This window comes from Lampris incognitus, chromosome 20 (genome assembly GCF_029633865.1).
Source record: "Lampris incognitus isolate fLamInc1 chromosome 20, fLamInc1.hap2, whole genome shotgun sequence".
NCBI lineage: Eukaryota > Metazoa > Chordata > Actinopteri > Lampriformes > Lampridae > Lampris > Lampris incognitus.
The window spans coordinates 27,882,073-27,902,850 of NC_079230.1; the positions used below are offsets into that span (position 1 = coordinate 27,882,073).

Consider the following 20,778-nt stretch of genomic DNA (forward strand, 5'->3'; position numbering starts at 1 on the left):
CAGAACTCTGTTGGATGAGTTTTGGAGATGATCTCATCCTCAAGGAGGTCAGAGCACATGGTCAGCAGCAGGATGGTGAAATATCACATGCTGATAGCGTTTGAGGAAACATCACAATGACATCTGCACCCACGTCATCCCTGACTGTCCCGCCCATCCAACCATCACTCATCCATACATCAGTCCATTCATCTAGTTATCACCCATCCATCTGTATCCACCAGTTCATACTACAGTCCATCAGTCTAGTGATCATTTGTCTGTGTAGCCATCTATCCATCCAACCATTCCTCTATCGTCCATCACTATCCTCACCCCTCTGCCTCTGACTCATGGCCAGGCAACATTTACTCAGCTGTCTGTCAGCTGGAAGACACTGCCAGCCGAGATGTGCCGCACTCTCAATTTTAAATTTCTATTTCAGTCCCCCCACTCTTTCGCTCTCTCTCTGTCTCTCTTCTCTTTCTCTCTCTCACTCTATAGCTCTCTCTCTCTCAGTGATTTATAGGTGCTGGTATCAGCACCTCTGTTCTTTACGTACTTTCTCACTCGATGTCCCAGAGCTCCTTCTCATCAAATCCTCCTCTTTCTCTTTCCTTCTCTATATCCCCTTGTCCACCCCTCCGTCATCCCTCCATCAATTCATTCCTCGCCTCTGACTTTCAGAGGTCGTGATTCTAATCACAGCTGACCAGTACAGTCCTGTGTGTGTGTGTGTGTGTGTGTGTGTGTGTGTGTGTGTGTGTGTGTGTGTGTGTGTGTGTGTGTGTGTGTGTGTAAATGTGTGCACGAGAGAGCAAGCGAGAGGTCATGATTACTGCATCATCATGCATGTGTGTCCAGGCCGACCCTCACTGGAGTCTGGGTTGTGTGTAAATGAGGCATCCCTGCCTCATAACTTAACTCCTAATGAAGTCAGATGTTAGCTTGCTCGCTCCCTCTCTCTCTCTCTCTCTCTCTCTCTCTCTCTCTCTCTCTCTCTCTCTCTCTCCCACAAAATGCACACACTTCACTTTATTCTGCACTGTTTGCTTTCTGCCCTACCACTCCTGCGCTATGTACAGATGCATTTAACATATTCATACTCTCTCCCTCTCTCTCTCTCTCCCTCTTTCCCTCTCTCTCTCGCCCTCCCTCTCTCTGCCTCTCTCCTCCTCTCTCTTGTTCTCTCCCTCCCTCTCCCTCGCTCTCCCTCCTTTCTCTCCCTCTCTCTCCCTCCCTCTCCCTCTGTCTCTCCATCCCCCCCCTCTCTCCCCTCTCTCTCTCTCTCTCTCTCTCTCTCTCTCTCTCTCTCTCTCTCTCTCTCTCTCTCTCTCTCTCTCTCTCCTTCTCCCCCTGTCCCAATCTGTCCCTAACATCACAGACTAATACATGCAAACCTTTTCTATCACTTTCTGCTTCCAATCACAAAACCAAACACACACAAACACACATTGTGTCTTTCAATGTCACTTGCACCCACACAGGAAAATAGAGGTAAATCATGTTCAGCTGTATATATCTGTATATATCTGATGTGTCATTCTGATTCAGGGTGCCCCCCCCCCCATGTGGACTGTTTAGACAGTCATCTTTTATAGAGGGTCCAAAGTTTAATCGAAATTGAGTCACCTGAAGAAGTAACAAGACAGAACATGTTTTCTCATGACAGCGTTAATACAGCCCGTTTGGTTCGTGATGTGGAGCATCGTGTCTCGCACCTTCATCAAACCAAAAGGCAAATAAGTCATCCATATTTTTGAAAAATGTATATTTTCTGAATGGCTGGTTATAATTTTGAGTTTACTGAAGTTGGGTCATGAATATGAGCTTGTAGCTCTTCGTCATGACACACCATCAATTTTGGTCCATAATTCTCAAGGTACTATTGTGGATGGTTATCACAAATGTTGCTGATTCAACGCTAAATACTGTTGCTTGAATTTAAACTCATGTTGGAGGTGAATCTTCGTTGATAATTTTTGTCCATGTGATGGTATGCTCTGAAGTCAAGTGTGAAGGTGATGAGAAGGCATTGTCTTTGTGTGCAGTAAGCACGCTGTAACATGGTACAGTTGTGGATCTCTCTGTGAGTTGTGCTGCGGTGTTCCTCACTGCTGTGTGTTTGCTCCCCTCAGGGAAGGAGGCAGAGGTGGTGATGGTCCATCCCCGAGCCATGTTCCTCCCTCAAGAAGGTTGGACCTTCCTGGCTGCAGGTAGGTCATTGAGTAGAATTGAATAAGTTCACTTTTTTTAAACCTAGACCCAATTAAAATGTTGTCAGTGGGCGTCCGGGTAGTGTCGCGGTCTATTCCATTGCCTACCAATACGTGGGTCGCTGGTTTGAATCCCCATGTTACCTCCGGCTTGGTCGGGTGTCCCTACAGACACAATTGGCCGTGTCTGCGGGTGGGAAGCTGGATGTGAATATGTACCCTGGTCGTTGCACTAGCGCCTCCTCTGGTCGGTCTGGGCGCCTGTTCGGGGATGAGGAGGAACTGGGGGGAATAGCATGATCCTCCCACGAGAGGGGATGGAGCAGTGACCAGGACGGCTCGGAAGAGTGGGGTAACTGTCCAGATACAATTAAGGTGAAAAAGGGAAAAAAATAAAATGTTGTTAGTTTTCATTTAGAATCGCACAAATATAAACTTCACTGATCATTTCACTAGTGAGAAACTTCAATGAAATTCCAGGTTTGTGTGTGTGTGTGTGGGGGGGGGGGGGGTTTACAGCTTGGCTCTTATTTGTGTGGTTTTTGCCAATTGTGCGTATTATATGTGATATCATTTTATTCATCAGCTTCATTATGGAGATTTTGGTTAGGGGACAACTGCTGGATACAGCTTTACAACAGCATCTTATGGGGCAACCACAAACACGATCCTTAAATCTTTCAACAACAACAAAACTTACTGACTCAGTTAGACCGTGTCTGTGATTTCCCATCATCTATCTAGTTTACTGATGGTCACTAGTTAACTTGCACTTTTGTTTTCACATCCAAATATGTGTTTTGTTTTTTTTGGGGGGGGTCCCCCCTTCTTTTTTCTTTCTCCCCAACTGTATCTGGCCAATTACCCCACTCTTCTTAGCTGTCCCGCTTGCTGCTCCACCCCCTCTGCCGATCCGAGGAGGGCTGCAGACTACCACATGCCTCCTCCGATACATGTGGAGTCGCCAGCCGCTTCTTTTCACCTGACAGTGAGGAGTTTCGCCAGGGGGACGTAGCGCGTGGGAGGATCACGCTGTTCCCCCCCATCCCCCCCCCCCAAACAGGCACCCCAACCGACCAGAGGAGGCACTAGTGCGGAGACCAGGAAACATACCCACATCTGGCTTCCCACCTACAGACACGGCCAGTTGTGTCTGTAGGCTTGGTCGGGTCAATTGTGCCCGACCAAGCCGGAGGTAACACGGGGATTCGAACCGGCGATCCACGTGTTGTTAGACCGCTATCCAGATGCTCCAAATATGCGGTTTAGATAATTGGGTTAAATTGGACCTGTTGAAACATGTCTCATGCTCGTGTTCAGTTACCTCAGAGGACGCTGTTGTGTAGCTGAGTCTAGCGGTGGTCCCATATACAAAACCTCCACAATGAAGCTAGTGAGTAAAATTATATCATAACCCATCTAGTTCTTTTTTATTTTTAATTTTAACAACTTGCTAAAATGTATTTACACAAAGGTAACAGGTGAAATAGTGGGCCGTCAACACCGTATTACATAACGTGTCCTTCTTGTTGTTGTTATTGTTGATGTTGTTGATGTTGTTTAATCTGCTCACAAATCAGCGTTGTAGCCCCGAGTGGTTTCTGTCTATCTAAGTTTAGAAATGGTTTGTGGCTGTTAACTTCAATAAGGCTCTGACGTCGTGAAGGCTGCAGCCGGCCTCAGAAGGTCACTGTGGGGTGAAACTCTGCTCCATGTTGTTGAAGCTGACTCCCTTTGAAAGGAGAGCTGTGAAGCTGTCACGAGGAGGGAGGAGCTGGGGCGAGGTGGGCAGAGAGTCAGACTTTACATAACAAAACAGATAACCAGGAGTTAGTGTGGCGACACCAGGGGGATAAAAGAGATGCTCCATCACAGACACACACACACACGCACGTATACATGCAGGGACTCACAAACAGACACACTTGTCAGCGTGCCTGTCCATGTCCTCATGTACGAGCGCCAGTAAACAAACACACATACACTCACAGGTTCACATACACACATACTACCATGGAAACAGCCCCTTCCGGCAAGTCCACATCCTACCCTCTACCCCAGATATCCTCTGATGTCCTTTCCAAACGGGATCTACTGCTGTGTGTGTGTGTGTGTGTGTGTCCAGTTGGATGATTCCAATGTCTCTCTCTGATTAAAGTTCAAAAGCTGTAGCCTGTTAAGAGTTACTATGCTTCTGACTGTATTGCACATGTTTTCCTTTGTGTGAGTTCATTTTGTGTGTGTGTGTGTGTGTGTGTGTGTGTGTGTGTGTGTGTGTGTGTGTGTGTGTGTGTGTGTTTGCATCCACACGTGCCTGAATATACTGTTTGTATTTATATTTGTCGGTGCAGTGTGCCCATTTTTTTCCCGGATCCCCCCCCCTTTTCTCCCCAATTGTACTTGGCCAATTACCCCACTCTTCCAAGCCATCCCGGTCGCTGCTCCACCCCCTCTGCTGATCCGGGGAGGGCTGCAGACTACCACATGCTTCCTCCGATACATATGGAGTTGCCAGCCACTTCTTTTCACCTGACAGTGAGGAGTATAACCAGAGTGATGTGGCGTGTGGGAGGATCACGCTATTCCCCCCAGTTCATCCTCCCCCTCGAACAGGCGTCCCGACCAACCAGGGGAGGCGCCAGTGCAGTGACCGGGACACACACCCACATTCGGCTTCCCGCCTGCAGACACGGCCAATTGTGTCTGTAGGGACGCCCAACCAAGCCGAAGGCAACACGGGGATTCAAACCAGCGATCCCCATGTTGGTAGGCAACAGACTAGACCGCCACGCCACCCAGACACCCCTTTTATAGTTGTCATTTTAAGTTTGGCTCCGTTTAGCGACTGATAGATAAGCATTTCCTGGAAGTTGCCATTGAACAACCACATCCCACAAGGGAAATTTCATGCTCAAAGTGCTAGTGTGGGTTCCGCTTCTTCCATTACCTTCATAGTCTACTGTAAGGCATCACTCAAGGCTTTCCACTGTACTGCAGATGAGGACATTAGAAATGTATGAAGGGATGGCATAGTGCCCTCAATATGCCTGTCCTCATTTGATGGCAAGTACAGTCAGAGTATCCGTGTGGGTCATTTGTAGTTGTTCCTATCAAGATGAAACTAATGTCAAAGATATTTTCACAAAATATATTTGTCTTCCCTCATGCACCTATAGGCAAGGGAAATTCATTAATATAGCACATTTCATACACAAAGGGAATTCAAAGAGATACAGAATAAGGTAAAAAAGAAATTTAAGAATAGATTAAAAGACAAAAAATGTAATAAGTGGAGGGATGTTTTGAAAAAGAAATTAAAAGATAATGTGGTTAGAATATAAAGGGTGCAAGTGCAGGATCAAAGTTCAAAGAAAAATGGTCAAAGTGCAACTGTCATATGGCTTAAGATTCAGTTCAAGGCAATGGTGAACATGAGAGTTTTTAGCCTAGTTTTAAAAGTGGTTATGGCAAGTCTTAGATGCTCTGGAAACTTGTTCCAGCGATGTGTAGCATAATAACTAAATGCTGTTATATCATGTTTAGTTTTGACTCTGGGGTTTTTTAGCAGACCGGTCTCAGGTGATCTGAGAGGTTGTATATGGGGCTCGTATGGTAAAAGCAAGTCAAAGATTTATTTTGGTCCTCAACCACTGAGAAACTTGTAAATGAGTAGCAGTGTTTTAAAATATGTTCTATGACTCACTGGAATCCAGTGCATAGACTTGAGAATTGGTGTAACATGTTCAGCTTTTTTCCTCTTTGTTAGAAATATAGATTTAAAACAGCAGCAGCATTCTGAATGAGTTGAACTTACTTGAGAGATTTAAAAAAAAGCTATTATAATAATCTAGCCTACTGAGTATAATTGCATGGATAAGTGTTTCTTAGTCTGGTGTTGACATTAGTCCTCTAATTCTTGCTATATTTTTAAAATGGTAATAGGCTGATTTTGTTATTGACTTGATGTGGATATGAGTCCATAATTATGCCAAGATTTCTAGCTTGGCTTTTAGTCTTCAAAGACAGGGAGTCAAGAATAGCTCCTACGTAGGGTTAATAATAACCATTAGAGTTAATACTCCTGCCTTCACCCCTGAGCGACGCAATGGAAAGAAGAACTGGAGTTGGTCCCCGGGTGCTGCGGCTGCCCACTGCTCCTATACAATAGGATGGGTTAAATGCAGAAAACAAATTTGTTGTAAGAATGCAATTCGTTGTCAGAATACAATGACAAAATAAAGTGGCTTTCTTTCTTCTTCTTTCTTCTACTTTTACCTTTTCTTCTTTTGCACCTCTCTCAGTTTTCTTTATGTAGTGGAAGGAAATTCAGGTGCATCCAGTCATTGATTTGTTCAGTGAACTGACGTATTGTATCATTTGGTGAAAGAGCGAGGTAAATTTGGATGTTATCTGCACAGTTATAGTAGGTGATTTCATTATTTTGCATAATTTGAGCTAATGGGACCATGTAAAAGTTAAATAAAAGAGGCCAACGATTGAACCTTGGGGAACTCCATAAGCCATGTTAGTTTGCTTGGATAAGCAGTTGCCATCTAAAACAAATTAGTCCGTTTTGTAGATAGGACTTGAACCAATTTAAGACTGTGCTAGAAAGTCCAACCAAGTTTTCCAGTATGACCAGTCATATTGCATGGCCAACAGTTTTAAAAACAGCACCAAGATCCAGCAGAACTAGGGTTGAAATTTTGCTGGAATCAATGTGCAAACAATTTAGAGCCTTAACAAGAGCAGTCACAGTAATGTGTTGAGGCTGAAATTCAGACTGGAAGTTGTCAAAGTAACCATTAGATGTTAAGAAATTGCTAAGTTGCTGATAGACCACTTATTTAGCATTTTACTCATGAAGGGTAGATTTGATATAGATCTGTAGTTGCAAATTACACACACATCTAGGGTATGCTTTTTTTTCTTTTTCTTTTTTCTTTTTTTTTTGTAGAAACTTAATAACAGCAATTTTCCAAGCCTTGGGAAAACTGCCTGGCAGGAGAGAGCTGTTAACTATTCAGTAAAGCTTAAGATGTTGCACAGGTTCTTCAACAGTTTTGTATTAAATAGCATTTACCTTTGTCATGTGTACCATATTTTAGATGATTGAGGAAAGACTTTTTTTTTAAATGGAGTTTTTGATTGCTTGTCTAATGCTAAGGTAGCAAACTCATTATATTTATCAGTGGAGAGGAGTTCAGGGGCTATTGGTGCTAAGGAGTTAGGCAACTTATTAACAGTAGCAAACAAAATATGTGTATTATTAATATTATTGTTAACAGTAGTGACCGGGACTCTTAAATGTTGGCCCTCTGACCCACCTTCCCTCGATGGGAAAAAAAGTAAACTACCAGCCCAGTTTACTGTGCCCTCTCCTATAGTACTGCAAAAGTTACCTATGACCTTTTAAATTGGGAGATATGGAATGAAAGAAAAAAAATCCAGCTATGACTTAAGGAGAACCATTAAAGCCACTACAAGACAATATAGGGGCAAACTGGAAAATGACTACATGGCTGTGACTTGCGGCGCATGTGGAGGGGGCTGCAGGTAATTACAGACTATAAATCTAAACCCAGTGTGGCTTTCAACTCCTCTGCCTCTCTCCTGGATTATTTTAACAACTTTTATGTCCGCTTTGAAGCTCACAACGTGGCCTCACTGACAGCAACACAATGCCGACCCGATGAAGTTGATCTCCAGGTGACAGAGGCTGATGTGAGTAAAACTTTTAAACGGGTTAAGGTTCATAAAGCTTCTGGCCCAGAAGGCATCCCTTCCCATGTCCTCAAGACATGTTACAGTCAGCTATCTCAGGTTTTTAGTGTCATCGGTAACCTGTCACTGTCATTGTGTGTGGTTCCACTGTGTTTCAAGAAGACCACCATTGTGCCCATACCTAAGAAAACACCTGTTTGTAGAGCTATCTCCAGGTCTTGGTTAGCTCACTCTGACTGGGTATTGGTCTGCGAGTGGAACCCCGAGGATAAACTGGCAGAGGCCCCCAGGAGATAACAGAAGGCCCCTGCAGAATTGTAAAGAAAATCGTGGTCTTCAGGCAGAGACAGTATCAACAAGGTAGACCATGAATGCGGAAGACATGCTGTATCATGAGGACTGCTGTCTCCTTAGCAGAGGGTAGTTTATGTAGGGGAACGAAGTTGGCCAACTTGGACAACCAGTCCACCACAGTGAGAACAGTGGTATTATCATCTGAGGGGGGCAAGCCAGTGACAAGAGAGGTGAGGCCAAGGGTATTGTGGAACAGGTAGGGGGTGTTGGAGACCAGAGGGAGCCTGGGGCAACAACTTACTCTGGGCACAGTTGGAGCAGACAGCAATGTAGGAACTGGTATCTTCCCTCATGCTAGGCTTTGTCCTCCACTAGGGTCCACATGAACACTGCAAAGTGGGAGGTGAGTACCTGAAGGGGGGCCGCCAGGGTGCTAAAGTTCCTGACGAAACAGTGGTAAAAGTTGGCAAACCTCAGGAAGTGTTGCAGTTGTTTCTGGGTAGCCAGCTAGGGCCAACCCATCACTGCCTGAACCTTTGAAGGATTCATCTGCACCCACCCTTCCGAAATGATGTAACCCAGGAAGGAGACAGATTGCACATGGAACTCGCACTTCTCCACTTTAACAAAGAGGTGGTTCTCCAGCAGCATCTGAAGTACCTGGCGAATGTGGTCTACATATTCCTGGAGAGACTGGGAGAAAATCAAAATATACAAACTGTTTAAGCATGTCTCTGAGCACATCAACAAAGACTTGAAAATTGGCAGGGGCATTGGTAAGACCAAATGGCATAACCAAGTGCTCATAGTGACCAGTGGGGGTGTGGAATCCTGTTTTCACCTCATCTCCTTCTCTTATGCGCAAGTGGTAGACATTGCGAATGCCGTGTTCAGTGAAGAAGACAGCCCCCTGCAGTCACTCATGGCAGAGGAGATTAGCGGTAGGGGGTACCGGTTCTTGCCCATGATGCTGTCCATGCCCCAATAGTCTATGCAAGGACACAGTGTCTTAATATTAATAATACATTTTATTTGTAGAGCACTTTTCAACATACTCAAAGATGCTTTACATAAGTTAAAATAAACATAAAAGCAACACACCAAATATATAACACAACATTAATCACACATTAAAATAAATTCTGAAAAAGTGAGTTTTGTTTAATGATTTGAACGTGGACAAATTGGTGCAGCCTCTGATGTGTTTGGGGGAGGGAGTTCTAGATGGAGGGGGCAGCTATGGAGAAGGCTTTGTCACCTCAGGTCCGGTGCATGGGTCCTGTGTGATGGAGACAGGAGGTTGGCATCAGAGGAGTGAAGACTGCGGGAAGGAGTATGATAGTGGAGCCGGTCAGTGAGGTAGGAGGGGACCTGGTTATGGAGGGGTTTGTGAGTGAGGAGAAGGACTTTGAATTGGATCCGTTGTGGGACAGGGAGCCAGTGGAGGTTTCTGGAGGATAGGAGTGATGTGGTCACAGGAGCAGAAGTGAGTGAGCAGGCAAGCGGCAGAGTTCTGGATGTACTGGAGTTTGTTTAGGACTTTGGATGATGAGCTGTAGAGAATGCTCTTGCAGTAGTCAATTTTGGATGTGATGAAGGCATGGATCAAAGTTTCAGCAGCAGAGAAGGAGAGTGATGGGCAGAAATTAGCTATTTTTTTTTAGGTGGAAAAGATAGTTCCGGTAATTTAATTGACATGGTGTTCAAAGGACAAGTTGCTGTCGAAAATTATTCGGGGGCTGCAGATGTGTTGGGAGGGAGGGGAGACAAAGTGGAATAAGTTGTAGTGGTGACAGATTTAGTGGCGATGTGTAGGCGCAGCTGTGGAAGTGGAGGTCATGACAACGTATGATGTTACCACGGGGGAGCATGTAAAGGATGAGCAGGAGAGGACCAACCACCAAACACTGGGGAACGCCTTGGGACAGAGGAACAGTGAAGGAGGTGCAGTTGTTGATGCTGATGAACTGTTGTCTGTTTGTGAGATGTGACTTTGGCCAAGATGAGGCAGTGATTTTGAGGGAAGATTCAATGCAGGAGAGAAGAATGGTGTGGTTGATGGTGTTGAAAGCTGCAGTGAGGTCGAGGAGGATGAGAATGCTGAGGTGGCCAGAGTCTGAGGACCTCAAATTAAATTGTGATGGATCACGATGAACTTGGCCGTTTCTGCAGGTGGGAAGCCGGATGTGGGTATGTGTCCCTGTCGCTACACTAGCGCCTCCCCTGGTCGGTCGGGGCGCCTGTTCAGGGGGGGAGGCGGAATAGCGTGATCCTCCCATGTGGTAGTCTGCAGCCCTCCCGGGATCAGCAGAGGGGGTGGAGCAGAGACCGGGACGGCTTGGAGGAGTGGGGTAATTGGCCAAGTACAATTGGGGAGAAAATGGGGGGGGATAACGATGAACAATCCTAAATCAGCTGTCCTTCTAGATGTTTAATAAATCCATTCTGATTTGTTTTTTACCTTATGTGACTCAGCTCTAATAACACAAACAATAGTTCCACTTTGAACATTAGAGTCTATAAAGCAGAAAGATGTTTCTCTCCAAGTCGACTTAAACACTGAATTACAATGAGGCAAAAAAAAAGAAGTATATATATATATTGCTAACACGTGAGATTTTGCAGAGATTTTCCCAGAGAAATCTGGGATTATGTTTATTAATATTAATTAAGAGAGATAACGCTGCTTTTGCAGCAGATAAAGCATGGTTTTATTTCACTAAACACTCATGCCAAGATAGGTAAAAAAAACGTCCAATTTTGATTTTCACCATTTACATTCCAGTCTCCTGGAGGCCCGCTTAACAGCACATGTATCGTCATTAAACAAGGGTGTCCATTTCAATACCATTTGAAATATTAAATATAAACATGCTTAGGAATAACCAAATCCAAGGTCTGCCCTTGACTATGGGTGGGCCATATAAACCTTTTTAACATTTCCTTGATATATGCTTCTTAAAATCCAAAAAAAGACAAAGAAGGAATTGATTTTTTTGATGGTGATATACTTTCCAAATATTTGTATTGCTCATGCTTCTGTATAAACTGAACTTTTCAGTTGGCTCATGTATTTACTACGCAGCAGATGCACACACATTGCACTGAGTACTTAGACCTTGTAAACACAGTTTTAACTTCTCCTACTATGAACAGGCCATGTTGAGCTTCTACAGCCTGACAGGGGACTAGTTATTTCACATTTCCCAATTTTCCAAACGCTTAATGCATTTTAGGGCTATTTTTATTTTCATTTATTATTATTATTATTTTATTTTTTGAATTTCCCCCCTTTATCTCCCCAATTGTATCTGGCCAATTACCCCACTCTTCTTAGCCATCCCGCTTGCTGCTCCACCCCCTCTACCGAGCCGGGGAGGGCTGCAGACTACCACATGCCCCCTCCGTTACATGTGGAGTCGCCAGCCGCTTCTTTTCACCTGGCAGTGAGGAGTTTCACCAGGGGGATGTAGCGCGTGGGAGGATCACACTATTCCCCCCCGAACAGGCACCCCGTCCAACCAGAGGAGGTGCTAGTGCAGGACACACACCCACATCCGGCTTCCCACCGGCAGACACAGCCAATTGTGTATGTGCGGATGCCCGACCAAGCCGGAGGTAACACGGGGATTTGAACTAGAGACCCCCGTGTTGGTTGGCAACGGAATAGACCGCTATGCTACCCGGATACCCAGGGCTATTTTTTTAAATTGAACTTTAAGAACCCCTTGATAATGATAAAAATGACATTCCAGTTGAATACAAATCAAAATGAAATTTAGGATTGGTCCCGTGTGTGCCGTATACCCAGCTGTATGACTGGAACCTGAGGTTAAAGTACAGTAATTTCTTAAAGGTGACCTTCTCTTTCTTTTGAGACGGAAGGGGAGACCGGCCCCTTGGTGTTTCTAAGTCATTTGTGTATTGGCTGAGGAAGGCACATAAAACAAATTGATTAAGAGAATCTTTACATGGAGCAGCTGAGAACAGTGTTGTTATTTTTGAATGGATCAATACAAGGATTCTTGGTTGTTTTTTTATCAACGAGGCAGTCTCTATGGAGCAGACCTTTAAGGAGACACGCACATTTTTTATTCGCACACACACACACACACACACACACACACACACACACACACACACACACACACATATATCATATCCTCTCTCAATTACACACTGCACACAGCTTTTTCCTTTCTTATATCCATTATGACTGTCTCGCTCTCTGTCACACACACACACACACACACACACACACACACACACACACACACACACACACACACAGCCTCGGTCAGCAATATGTTTCCGAGGCTTCCAGCCATGCTGGGAGGAAACATGATCTGCCCCATTAAACATTGATTCGAGGATATCTTTAGAAACTCACTCTCTCACCCTATTGCCACCAAAAACAGCCACTCCTTTCACTCTCTTCCTCCATCTCTCCCCTGCACCGCTTGCTCTCCCTTTCATCATTTCTTTGCTGAACTCTCTCTCCCTCGCTAAAGCAACAGTAGAAGACTATAGTAGTTACTCCAGCCTCTCCCAGGTGTGATTATACTGCAGCCCCAATTCTTGAACGTGTGAAACTCTGTTCTACAGGGTATGAGGGGCCGTAAAAGTCATAATTCATTCTGGTCCTCTCATATACAAACATTCTCCTTTCACATACATATGTTTTCACTCTCACACACATGCGTATAGGTATGATACATGTATGTGAAAGGAGAATGTATGTATGCGAGAGGGCCAGAATGAATTATGGCTTGTACGGCCCCTGATACAGGGTGCTACCTCTGGGCTGTCTGTTTTTGTTTTTTATAGGCCTTGGTGACAATCTTTTTTTTCTTTCATTCAAATGCATATTTACAAACTTCACTTGAGTCAGTTATCAGTTTACTGCCAACCGCCCCCTCTAACGTTATCCCTCCATCCTCGATTGTTTTGTCTTTTTACACAGTTCCAGAAACCGTTCACTGCTGGCTGTCTTATATGGATTCAGTGAAAATCTCACTATTTCCTCCTCTGTCCCATCTTGAGTCACTCTCCCCTGTATTTGGTTTGGTTTAATTTGATTTGGGAGGGCAGCCGAGCAGAGGATGAAAGAGGGCTGGGTGTGATAGCAGTAATGGAATGTGCTGGAATTGCTGTGTGTGTGTGTGTGTGTGTGTGTGTGTGTGTGTGTGTGTGTGTGTGTGTGTGTGTGCGCGCGCGCGCGCGCGCGCGTGCACGCACACGCATGTGTATCTTTTTAAAAAAATGTGACAGTTTAGTTTGAGATTTATCGGGATGCCGTAAGACCTGCAGGCCTGTCAGCACAGGACTCATCTCCCCCAACCCATTGTGATCTGTCTGTCGGTCTGTTTACCTATTTTTTCTGTCTTTCCTTCCATTCGCCTGACAGTCATTCTGTTTGTCTGTACCACTGAGCTTTTGCATGGGCATTTGTTCGTCCATGCATCTTCCTTTCATTCAGGTTTATTCCTGCTCTTGGACTTGTACCAGGAATCAGGAATATCAGGAATCAGGAGCATTTATTTATTTCATGTCATTTCATGCACTTACGTACATGATATGACATGAAATATCGTTTCCCCCAGCCCACAGCAGTGCAACACAAAGACAAAAACACATCCAAACTACAAGAACACATATATCCAAACTACAAAAAAAACGGAAACTGCAAAAACACATTTATGCAACATAAAATTTTTTAAAAAAAAATCACTGCCCAAGACAGCGAATGCCCGAATGACTGTCAGAACTGCCAGTCTGCATAGGCTAGCAGTTAGCCTAGCCTGCCCTGCTTCCGCATTCTGTCAGACTGCCTTCTGTGTTTCCTCCTCGGGCACTGCTTCAGGCAGGGCCGTGGTCCCTAGGCCCACCGGACATAGCAGACCAGGCTCCCCTGGCTGATCCAATGCCAGCTCTCCCAGCCAGACACCCTCGACACACCTCCTCGCACTCCACATGATGACAACAAAAACATAGACAACGCTAGGCAAGGATGCCGCCAGACCGCCCTCAGTGTTATCGGAACTGCCGGTCTGCATGGGCTAACTTTTAGCTTAGCCTGCCCCGCTTCCGCATCCTGTTAGACCGCCCTCGGTGTTTCCTCTTCGGGTGCAGCTCCAGGCAGGGCCGTGGTCCCTGGGCCCACAGGATGCAGCAGACCAAGCTCTCCCAGCCGATCCAGCACCAGCTCTCCCAGCCATCAAACGAAGACACAACCTTAGATGCAGACATGGACAAAGACACTGCATGGACAGTACTGAGTGAGGCCACTGCAAACATGAATTCGCGCCACCATCTTCCCACACCAGACGCGGTGGTTATGTGTGATTAGGTCAAACTGAGAGTGAGGTTTTTTTTTTGTCTATGTTTTAGATGGTTTTGTCTAGCTGTCTGTCTGTTGGCCTCTCTCACCTAAATCCTCCGGTTATCATTCTGCTTACATAAGCAGCCCTGGCGAGTTGGAAAGGATTTGATCTCCCCAAGCCTTTTTAGACCAGTGGTTTTTAGGGGCTTTTAACTATCTTCAGTCATCCATGTCTGTCTTATCTCTTCTCCCCCATTAATCTCAGTTGGGGTCCAAAACTTTATCAACCCAGGCTCATTTAACGTTACAAAATAACTTTTTCAGGTCAGAAATCATTTGATCAAAGTTCACTCATTTCAGTCATTCAGACAGAATAATTCATGGATCTCTATTATGTGTTAAACTGTTTGAAAGCCTGGCGTGTGCAGATTTATAATGTTGTAAATTAAGCAGAATACAAATATCGCCATTTGCATGTTGTGTGCTGGGTCACTGTTTGATTAATAAGATTTCTCTCAATAGGCATAATAGCTGAAGGCAAATTTTGATGGCAGGCATAAAATCATTTATTTAAAATGACACAAAAGGGTAAACACCTGGCAGCTGTCTACATAGAAACATAACCAGCTCACTAGTACCAGTAACCTTATCTTCCCACTAAAGATTCAGGCCGTCAGAAAGAATATGTGCTGGCACCAATATGCTCGAGCAGTGCATGTGCTGAGCTGGCATTATTATTAAGTACTATAGCCCTTACATGTAGAGCTTGCAAAATAATGTGCACATCCATGGTACTCAAAGTCATTTTATGTCAGATAGGAATTCACATTGCTTTCAGTAGAAGAGGAGCTTAGTTTGATTTTCTTGAACCTTGAAGGCTGTAAGACCTGGCTGGCAGTGAGTACCTTTCCATGTTCACAATATTCCCGACATCATTAAGGCGATACTTTAATTTGAACATTTACATGCTTCAGAATGAAGGTTTCTGTAATGTAACTAAATAAGCTTCATAGGTCTTTGAGAATTAAGTTAGTTTACTCAAAAAAGTATGTGATGTACAGAACTGTGCAAAATTCCATGAAGACAAGACGCTTTCTCCCTTTTTCTCCCCAATTGTATCTGGCCAATTACCCCGAGCTGTCCCTGTCACTGCTCCACCCCCTCTCTGCTGATCCGGGGAACAGCCCGACCGACCAGAGGAGGTGCTAGTGCAGCGACCAGGACAAATAGCCACATCCGACTTCCCGCCCGCAGACACGGCCAATTGTGTCTAGGGACGCCCGACCAAGCCGGAGGTAACACGAGGATTCAACCTGGCAATCCTGTGTTGGTAGGCAACAGAATAGACCGCTACGCTACCCGGATGCCCTGACAGGTTTTGTGTTTAGTCCTACTGGATGTCCACACACCCTCCTCACAACAACCCAAGGGGTTGAAGTGGGGGTGCTGGTTTAGTCACCGACAACCTGACGGTGGCAGTTTAACGTCATACCCAGGACTATACTGCATTACCGCAGCACAAAACAAACGGCACAAACAAAACCTGATGGGGTAAAGTTGAAGGGCCAGTACAATAACCATTAACTCCAAGTGTCTGACACTCTGAAGGAGGAGTTGTAAAGTTTGATGGCCACAGGCAGGAATGACCTCCTGTGGTGCTCTGTAGTGCATTTTGACAGAATGAGTCTATTACTAAAAGTACTCCTGTGCCCAACCAGCACGTCATGGAGTGGGTGGGAGACATTGTCCATGATGGCACATAATTTCAACAGCGTCCTCTTCTCAGAAACCGCCGCCAGAGAATCCAGTTCCACCCCCACAATGTCACCGGCCTTGCGAAGCAGTTTATTTAGCCTGTTTGCATCCACTTCCCTCAATCGGCTGCCCCAACACACAATAGCAAACAGGAAAGCACTGGCCACCACAGGCTCATACCACATCCTGAGCATTGTCTGGCAGATTTTGAAGGACCTCAGCATCCTCAAAGTAGAGACGGCTCTGTCCCTTCTTGTAGAGGTCATCAGTGTTCTTAGCCCAGTCCAGTTTATTGTCTATATACACCCCCAGGTTCTTGTAGTATTCCACAGTATCCACACTGACCCCCTGGATGGAGACAGGGGTCACTGGTGTCATGTCCCTGCTTAGATCAACATCCAGCTCCTTTGTCTTAGTCACGTTGAGCTGCAGATGGTTCCACTCCCACCATGTGACAAAGTTTCCCACCACAGCCCTGTACTCAGCCTCCTTGCCCTTACTGGTGCATCAGACTATAGCAGAGTCATCAGAGAACTTCTGAGGAGGGCAGGATTCTGTATGGTAGTTGAAGTCCGTGGTGTAGAGGGTGAAAAGGACAGAACCCCAGTGTTGCTGACCACTCTCTTGACACATAGTGTTGCAAGCGCACATACTGTGGTCTACCAGTAAGGTAGTCAACGATCCAGGACACAAGGGGGGCATCTACCTGCATTTCTGTTAGCTTCTCACCCAGTAGAGCCGGCTGAATGGTGTTGAAGGCACTAGAGAAGTCAAAGAACATGACCTTCACAATGCTTGTTGGCTTATCCAGGTGGGCATAGGCACGGTTAAGAAAGAAAATTATGGCATCCTTAACTCCCAGCCAGGGCTGGTAGGCGAACTGGAGAGGGTCTAAGTGTGGCTTCACCGTGGGCTGAAGCTGCTCCAGGATGAGTCTTTCCAGGGTCTTCATAATGTGTGAAGTCAATGCTACTTGTCTGTAGTCCTTGGAGTCCCTGGGATTGAGGCAGGACGTCTTCCACAGCATGGGGACCCTTTGAAGACGTGACGAAGCACTCCACATAACTGGGGGGCACAGGCTTTGAGCACCCTGGGGCTAACACCATCCGGGCCTGCCGTCTTCTTGCGTGAAGTCTCATTAACTGTCTTCTGACATGGTCAACCGTGAAGCACACTGTAGGTGTTACAGGGATGGGGGAGGTGTCATCAGGTTGGAGAGGGCCATAGTCTGGGAACCCAGGGAGGGGATGACAGCAGGGCCCCCACTGTAGGCTGTGGGGATGTAAGGAGAAGGAGGGGGAAGGGGAAGGGGGGCAGTGAAGTTGACGGTTGATGAAGGCAGGCAACAGATGAGATCGGGGGGGGCGAGGAGGGGTCATTGTGTCAAATCTGTTAAAGAACGCATTAAGTTCATTGGCCCTGTCCAAGCTGCCCTTCACTCCTCTGCTGCCATTCAGCCTGAAACCAGTGATGGTCTTCATACCACTCCAGACCCCTCTCATGTTGTTCTGTTGGAGTTTCTGCTCCAACTTCCTCCTGTAATTCTCTTTAGCCTCCCCGATTCTCACTTTAAGGTCCTGTCGGATTTTTCTCACCTCCCCCTTATTGCCAGCTCTAAAGGTCCTCTTCTTTTCATTCAGGATGGCTTTGATGTCCTATGTTACCCATAACTTATTATTTGAATAACAATGGACAGTCTTTTCAGGGACAATGCAGTCCACACAGTAGTTTATATTGTCTGTGATACACCCTGTGACCCATCCAGGTCATCCCCGTGCAGCTCACAGAGAACCTGCCAGTCTGTTACCTCAAAACAGCCCTGGAGTTTCACACAGACTTCCGCTGACCGTTTCCTCGCTGTTTTTGTGGTCACAGGCTGCCGTTTCACAAGAGGCCCATAGCAGGGGTTTGGATATACTAGGTTGTGATCTCCTCCCAGGGGAAGGAGGGGAGAAGAGCTGTAAGCCTCTTTCACGTTATCATACATCAAGTCTAGTGTCCTCTCCTCTCTGGTTGTACAGCTCACATACTGGGCGAAGTTGGGCAGGGTTTTCACCATGGAGACATGGTTGAAGTCACCCGAGATTATGATGAGGGCATTCGGGTGTTGTGTCTGTAGATGAGCTATGGCGGTGTGAATGACGTCACATGCCGCCGTCAGGTTGGCAGAGGGGGGAATGTAAACAGCTACCACAATAAGCATGTGAGATTTCCCTGGACAAATAATATGGCCTGAGTCCCATGGCTAACAGTTCAATGTGCGGGCAACAAATACATTCCTTGATGGTAACGTGACCAGGATTACACCATCTGTTGTTAACAAGAATAACAACTGCTCCACCCCCTCCTCCACCTCCTTGAAAAATAATAACATGTTTCTAAATATCGAAAAATTGTATAAAATGCAGTAAAGAGTTAAAAAAATAAATAAATCAAATCAATATATGGTGTTACCAACCTTTGCCTTTAAAACTGCATCAATTCTCTTAGCTCAGGGGTCTGCAACCTTTACCATATAAAGAGACATTTTTTGGCTGGAAGGGGGGAGGGGTTCTGTCTGGAGCCGCAAAAAATATTTGAGTCCCAAAGCACCAGCAGTAGGCTACTAATGTTTAGATGAACATTAGGTTAATGCTGTAGCCTACCACAAGGTGGCTGGATAGGCTGTTTATTAGGCCTATATTTTGGTTACTTTAAGTTTAACCTAAAATTGTTATTAATCAAATTTTTTGTGAATTCATTAAATGATATACCCAGCTACATACCTGCAACTATTGTAATAAAGAAACAGTTGACAGTTTTGTTTTTGTGAGGGATGCCTTTTCCAACAAAACACAAGAGAGAACAATGGTACAATAGTGGAGAAAACCATCCACTTGCATATGTGGACTTACTAGCTAGCTTTGTGAAAGACCAAATGAGATGAAAAGCCCAAAGTAATTAAATTTAAGGCATAAACAAAACGTAGCTAGCTTTAAATTGCAAAAGTAGAAAAAATAGACCAGTTTCAAACAATGAGCTGCATTTTGAATAAAGATATGCTATAATTCAGAGAGATTGTACCGATGAAGCATATCGTTCTCACCAGTTGATGGGACTTCTGGTTCTGGATATCACTGCAGAACTTCTCAATATCAGGGCTGTAAGATGTAACTTTCACCTTCACGCAAGACTGCAGGCTCTCGTCTATAAGTCAGGAGTGATATTTGGACTGTATGTAGTAGTTCAAGCTTGAGAAAATTTGCCACACAAATATGTTGATCCGAAGATGGACAGGACTCCAAACGCATACTTCTTCATGTTGGCAAAATTGTCAGGAATCGCGTTCCATGTTTCAAACACAAGTTTGTCGGGTCTGGGGAGTTTTTCAATTTCACTGCAATTGTGGATTAGAGTGAGAGCAGCTTTCTGACAGGTGACGTCTTCGAGTGCAGCTTTCAGGCTTTTGAACTTAGATACCCACATATCTTTGTCGGCTATGTCGGCCAGTTCAATTTCAAGATCAGATGGGCTTACTCCTGAGAATGCGGACGTGTTTAACAGGGATGAATCAATGTCTAGGGGTGTGACAGGGAAGGCTAGTGTGTTTTTTTTTCATATCGGAACCTCCGAATCGTTCCCCAAATGCTGATTGCATTCCTGTGATCGCACGTTGTAAATAATCACCGCTTATCATATGATTATGTTTTCTTAACTCTTTCAGTGAAGGGAAGTGGCACAGCGTGCCTCTGTATATCTTTCACAAACACTGTCAACTTGCGCTCAAATGCTAAAATCTCCTCTAGCAGTTGCTGTGCCGGGCTCCCCTTTCCCTGAAGACTTTTGTTCAGATTGTTCAGGTGACATGTCATGTCCACCATAAAGTGTAACTTCTCCAGCCAATCTGGATCTTCCAGTTGCGGACAGATCTGGCCTTTGCTTTGCAGGAAGGGTTTCATGTGCTCTACACAAGCGGCAAACCGTTTCAGGACCTCCCCTCTGGACAGCCACCGGACTCTGTTGTGGAGCAGAAGATCCGAATATGCGCTGTCAACCTCATCAAGCATTGCACAACATTGATGGTGGTTTAAGCCTTCTGCAATAATTTTGTTCACAATCTGGACGACTAGGTTCATCACTTCTATACAATCAGGGGGGAATGTTTGAGCGCACAGAGCTTCTTGGTGCAAAATGCAGTGAAACGTTAGAAGCTTTCGCTCTAACGACTTTTGAAGTAAAGTCACAAACCCCTTCTGCTTCCCTCTCATACTAGGTACCCCATCTCTACCCACTGATGCCATGTGACTTGTGTTTATTTTTTTATCTTTTAAACAGTTCAAGACAGCCTCACAAATGTCTTCCCCCCGTGTTTGGCCTTTCATCGGTATCAGATCAATGATTTCTTCCTGGGGTCCATCAGAGTTCACATACCTACATAGCAACACCGTCTGCTCAATGTCATTCATGTCGCATGTCTCATCGCAGGCAATAGAATAAGCAGGAGCTGAG

At 45.2% G+C, this 20,778-nt stretch overlaps 1 protein-coding gene across 1 annotated transcript in view; it reads left to right on the top strand.

Moving 5' to 3' along the window:
* The window catches only part of poln (polymerase (DNA directed) nu), a gene marked incomplete at its 5' end in the record, with an annotated part of 150,756 nt that overhangs the window by 89,251 nt on the left and 40,727 nt on the right, over positions 1-20,778 (top strand). Inside the window, one exon of the mRNA XM_056300215.1 lies at positions 2,118-2,195. Coding sequence (XP_056156190.1) covers positions 2,118-2,195 — 78 coding nt within the window. The remainder of the gene's footprint in view (positions 1-2,117; positions 2,196-20,778) is intronic.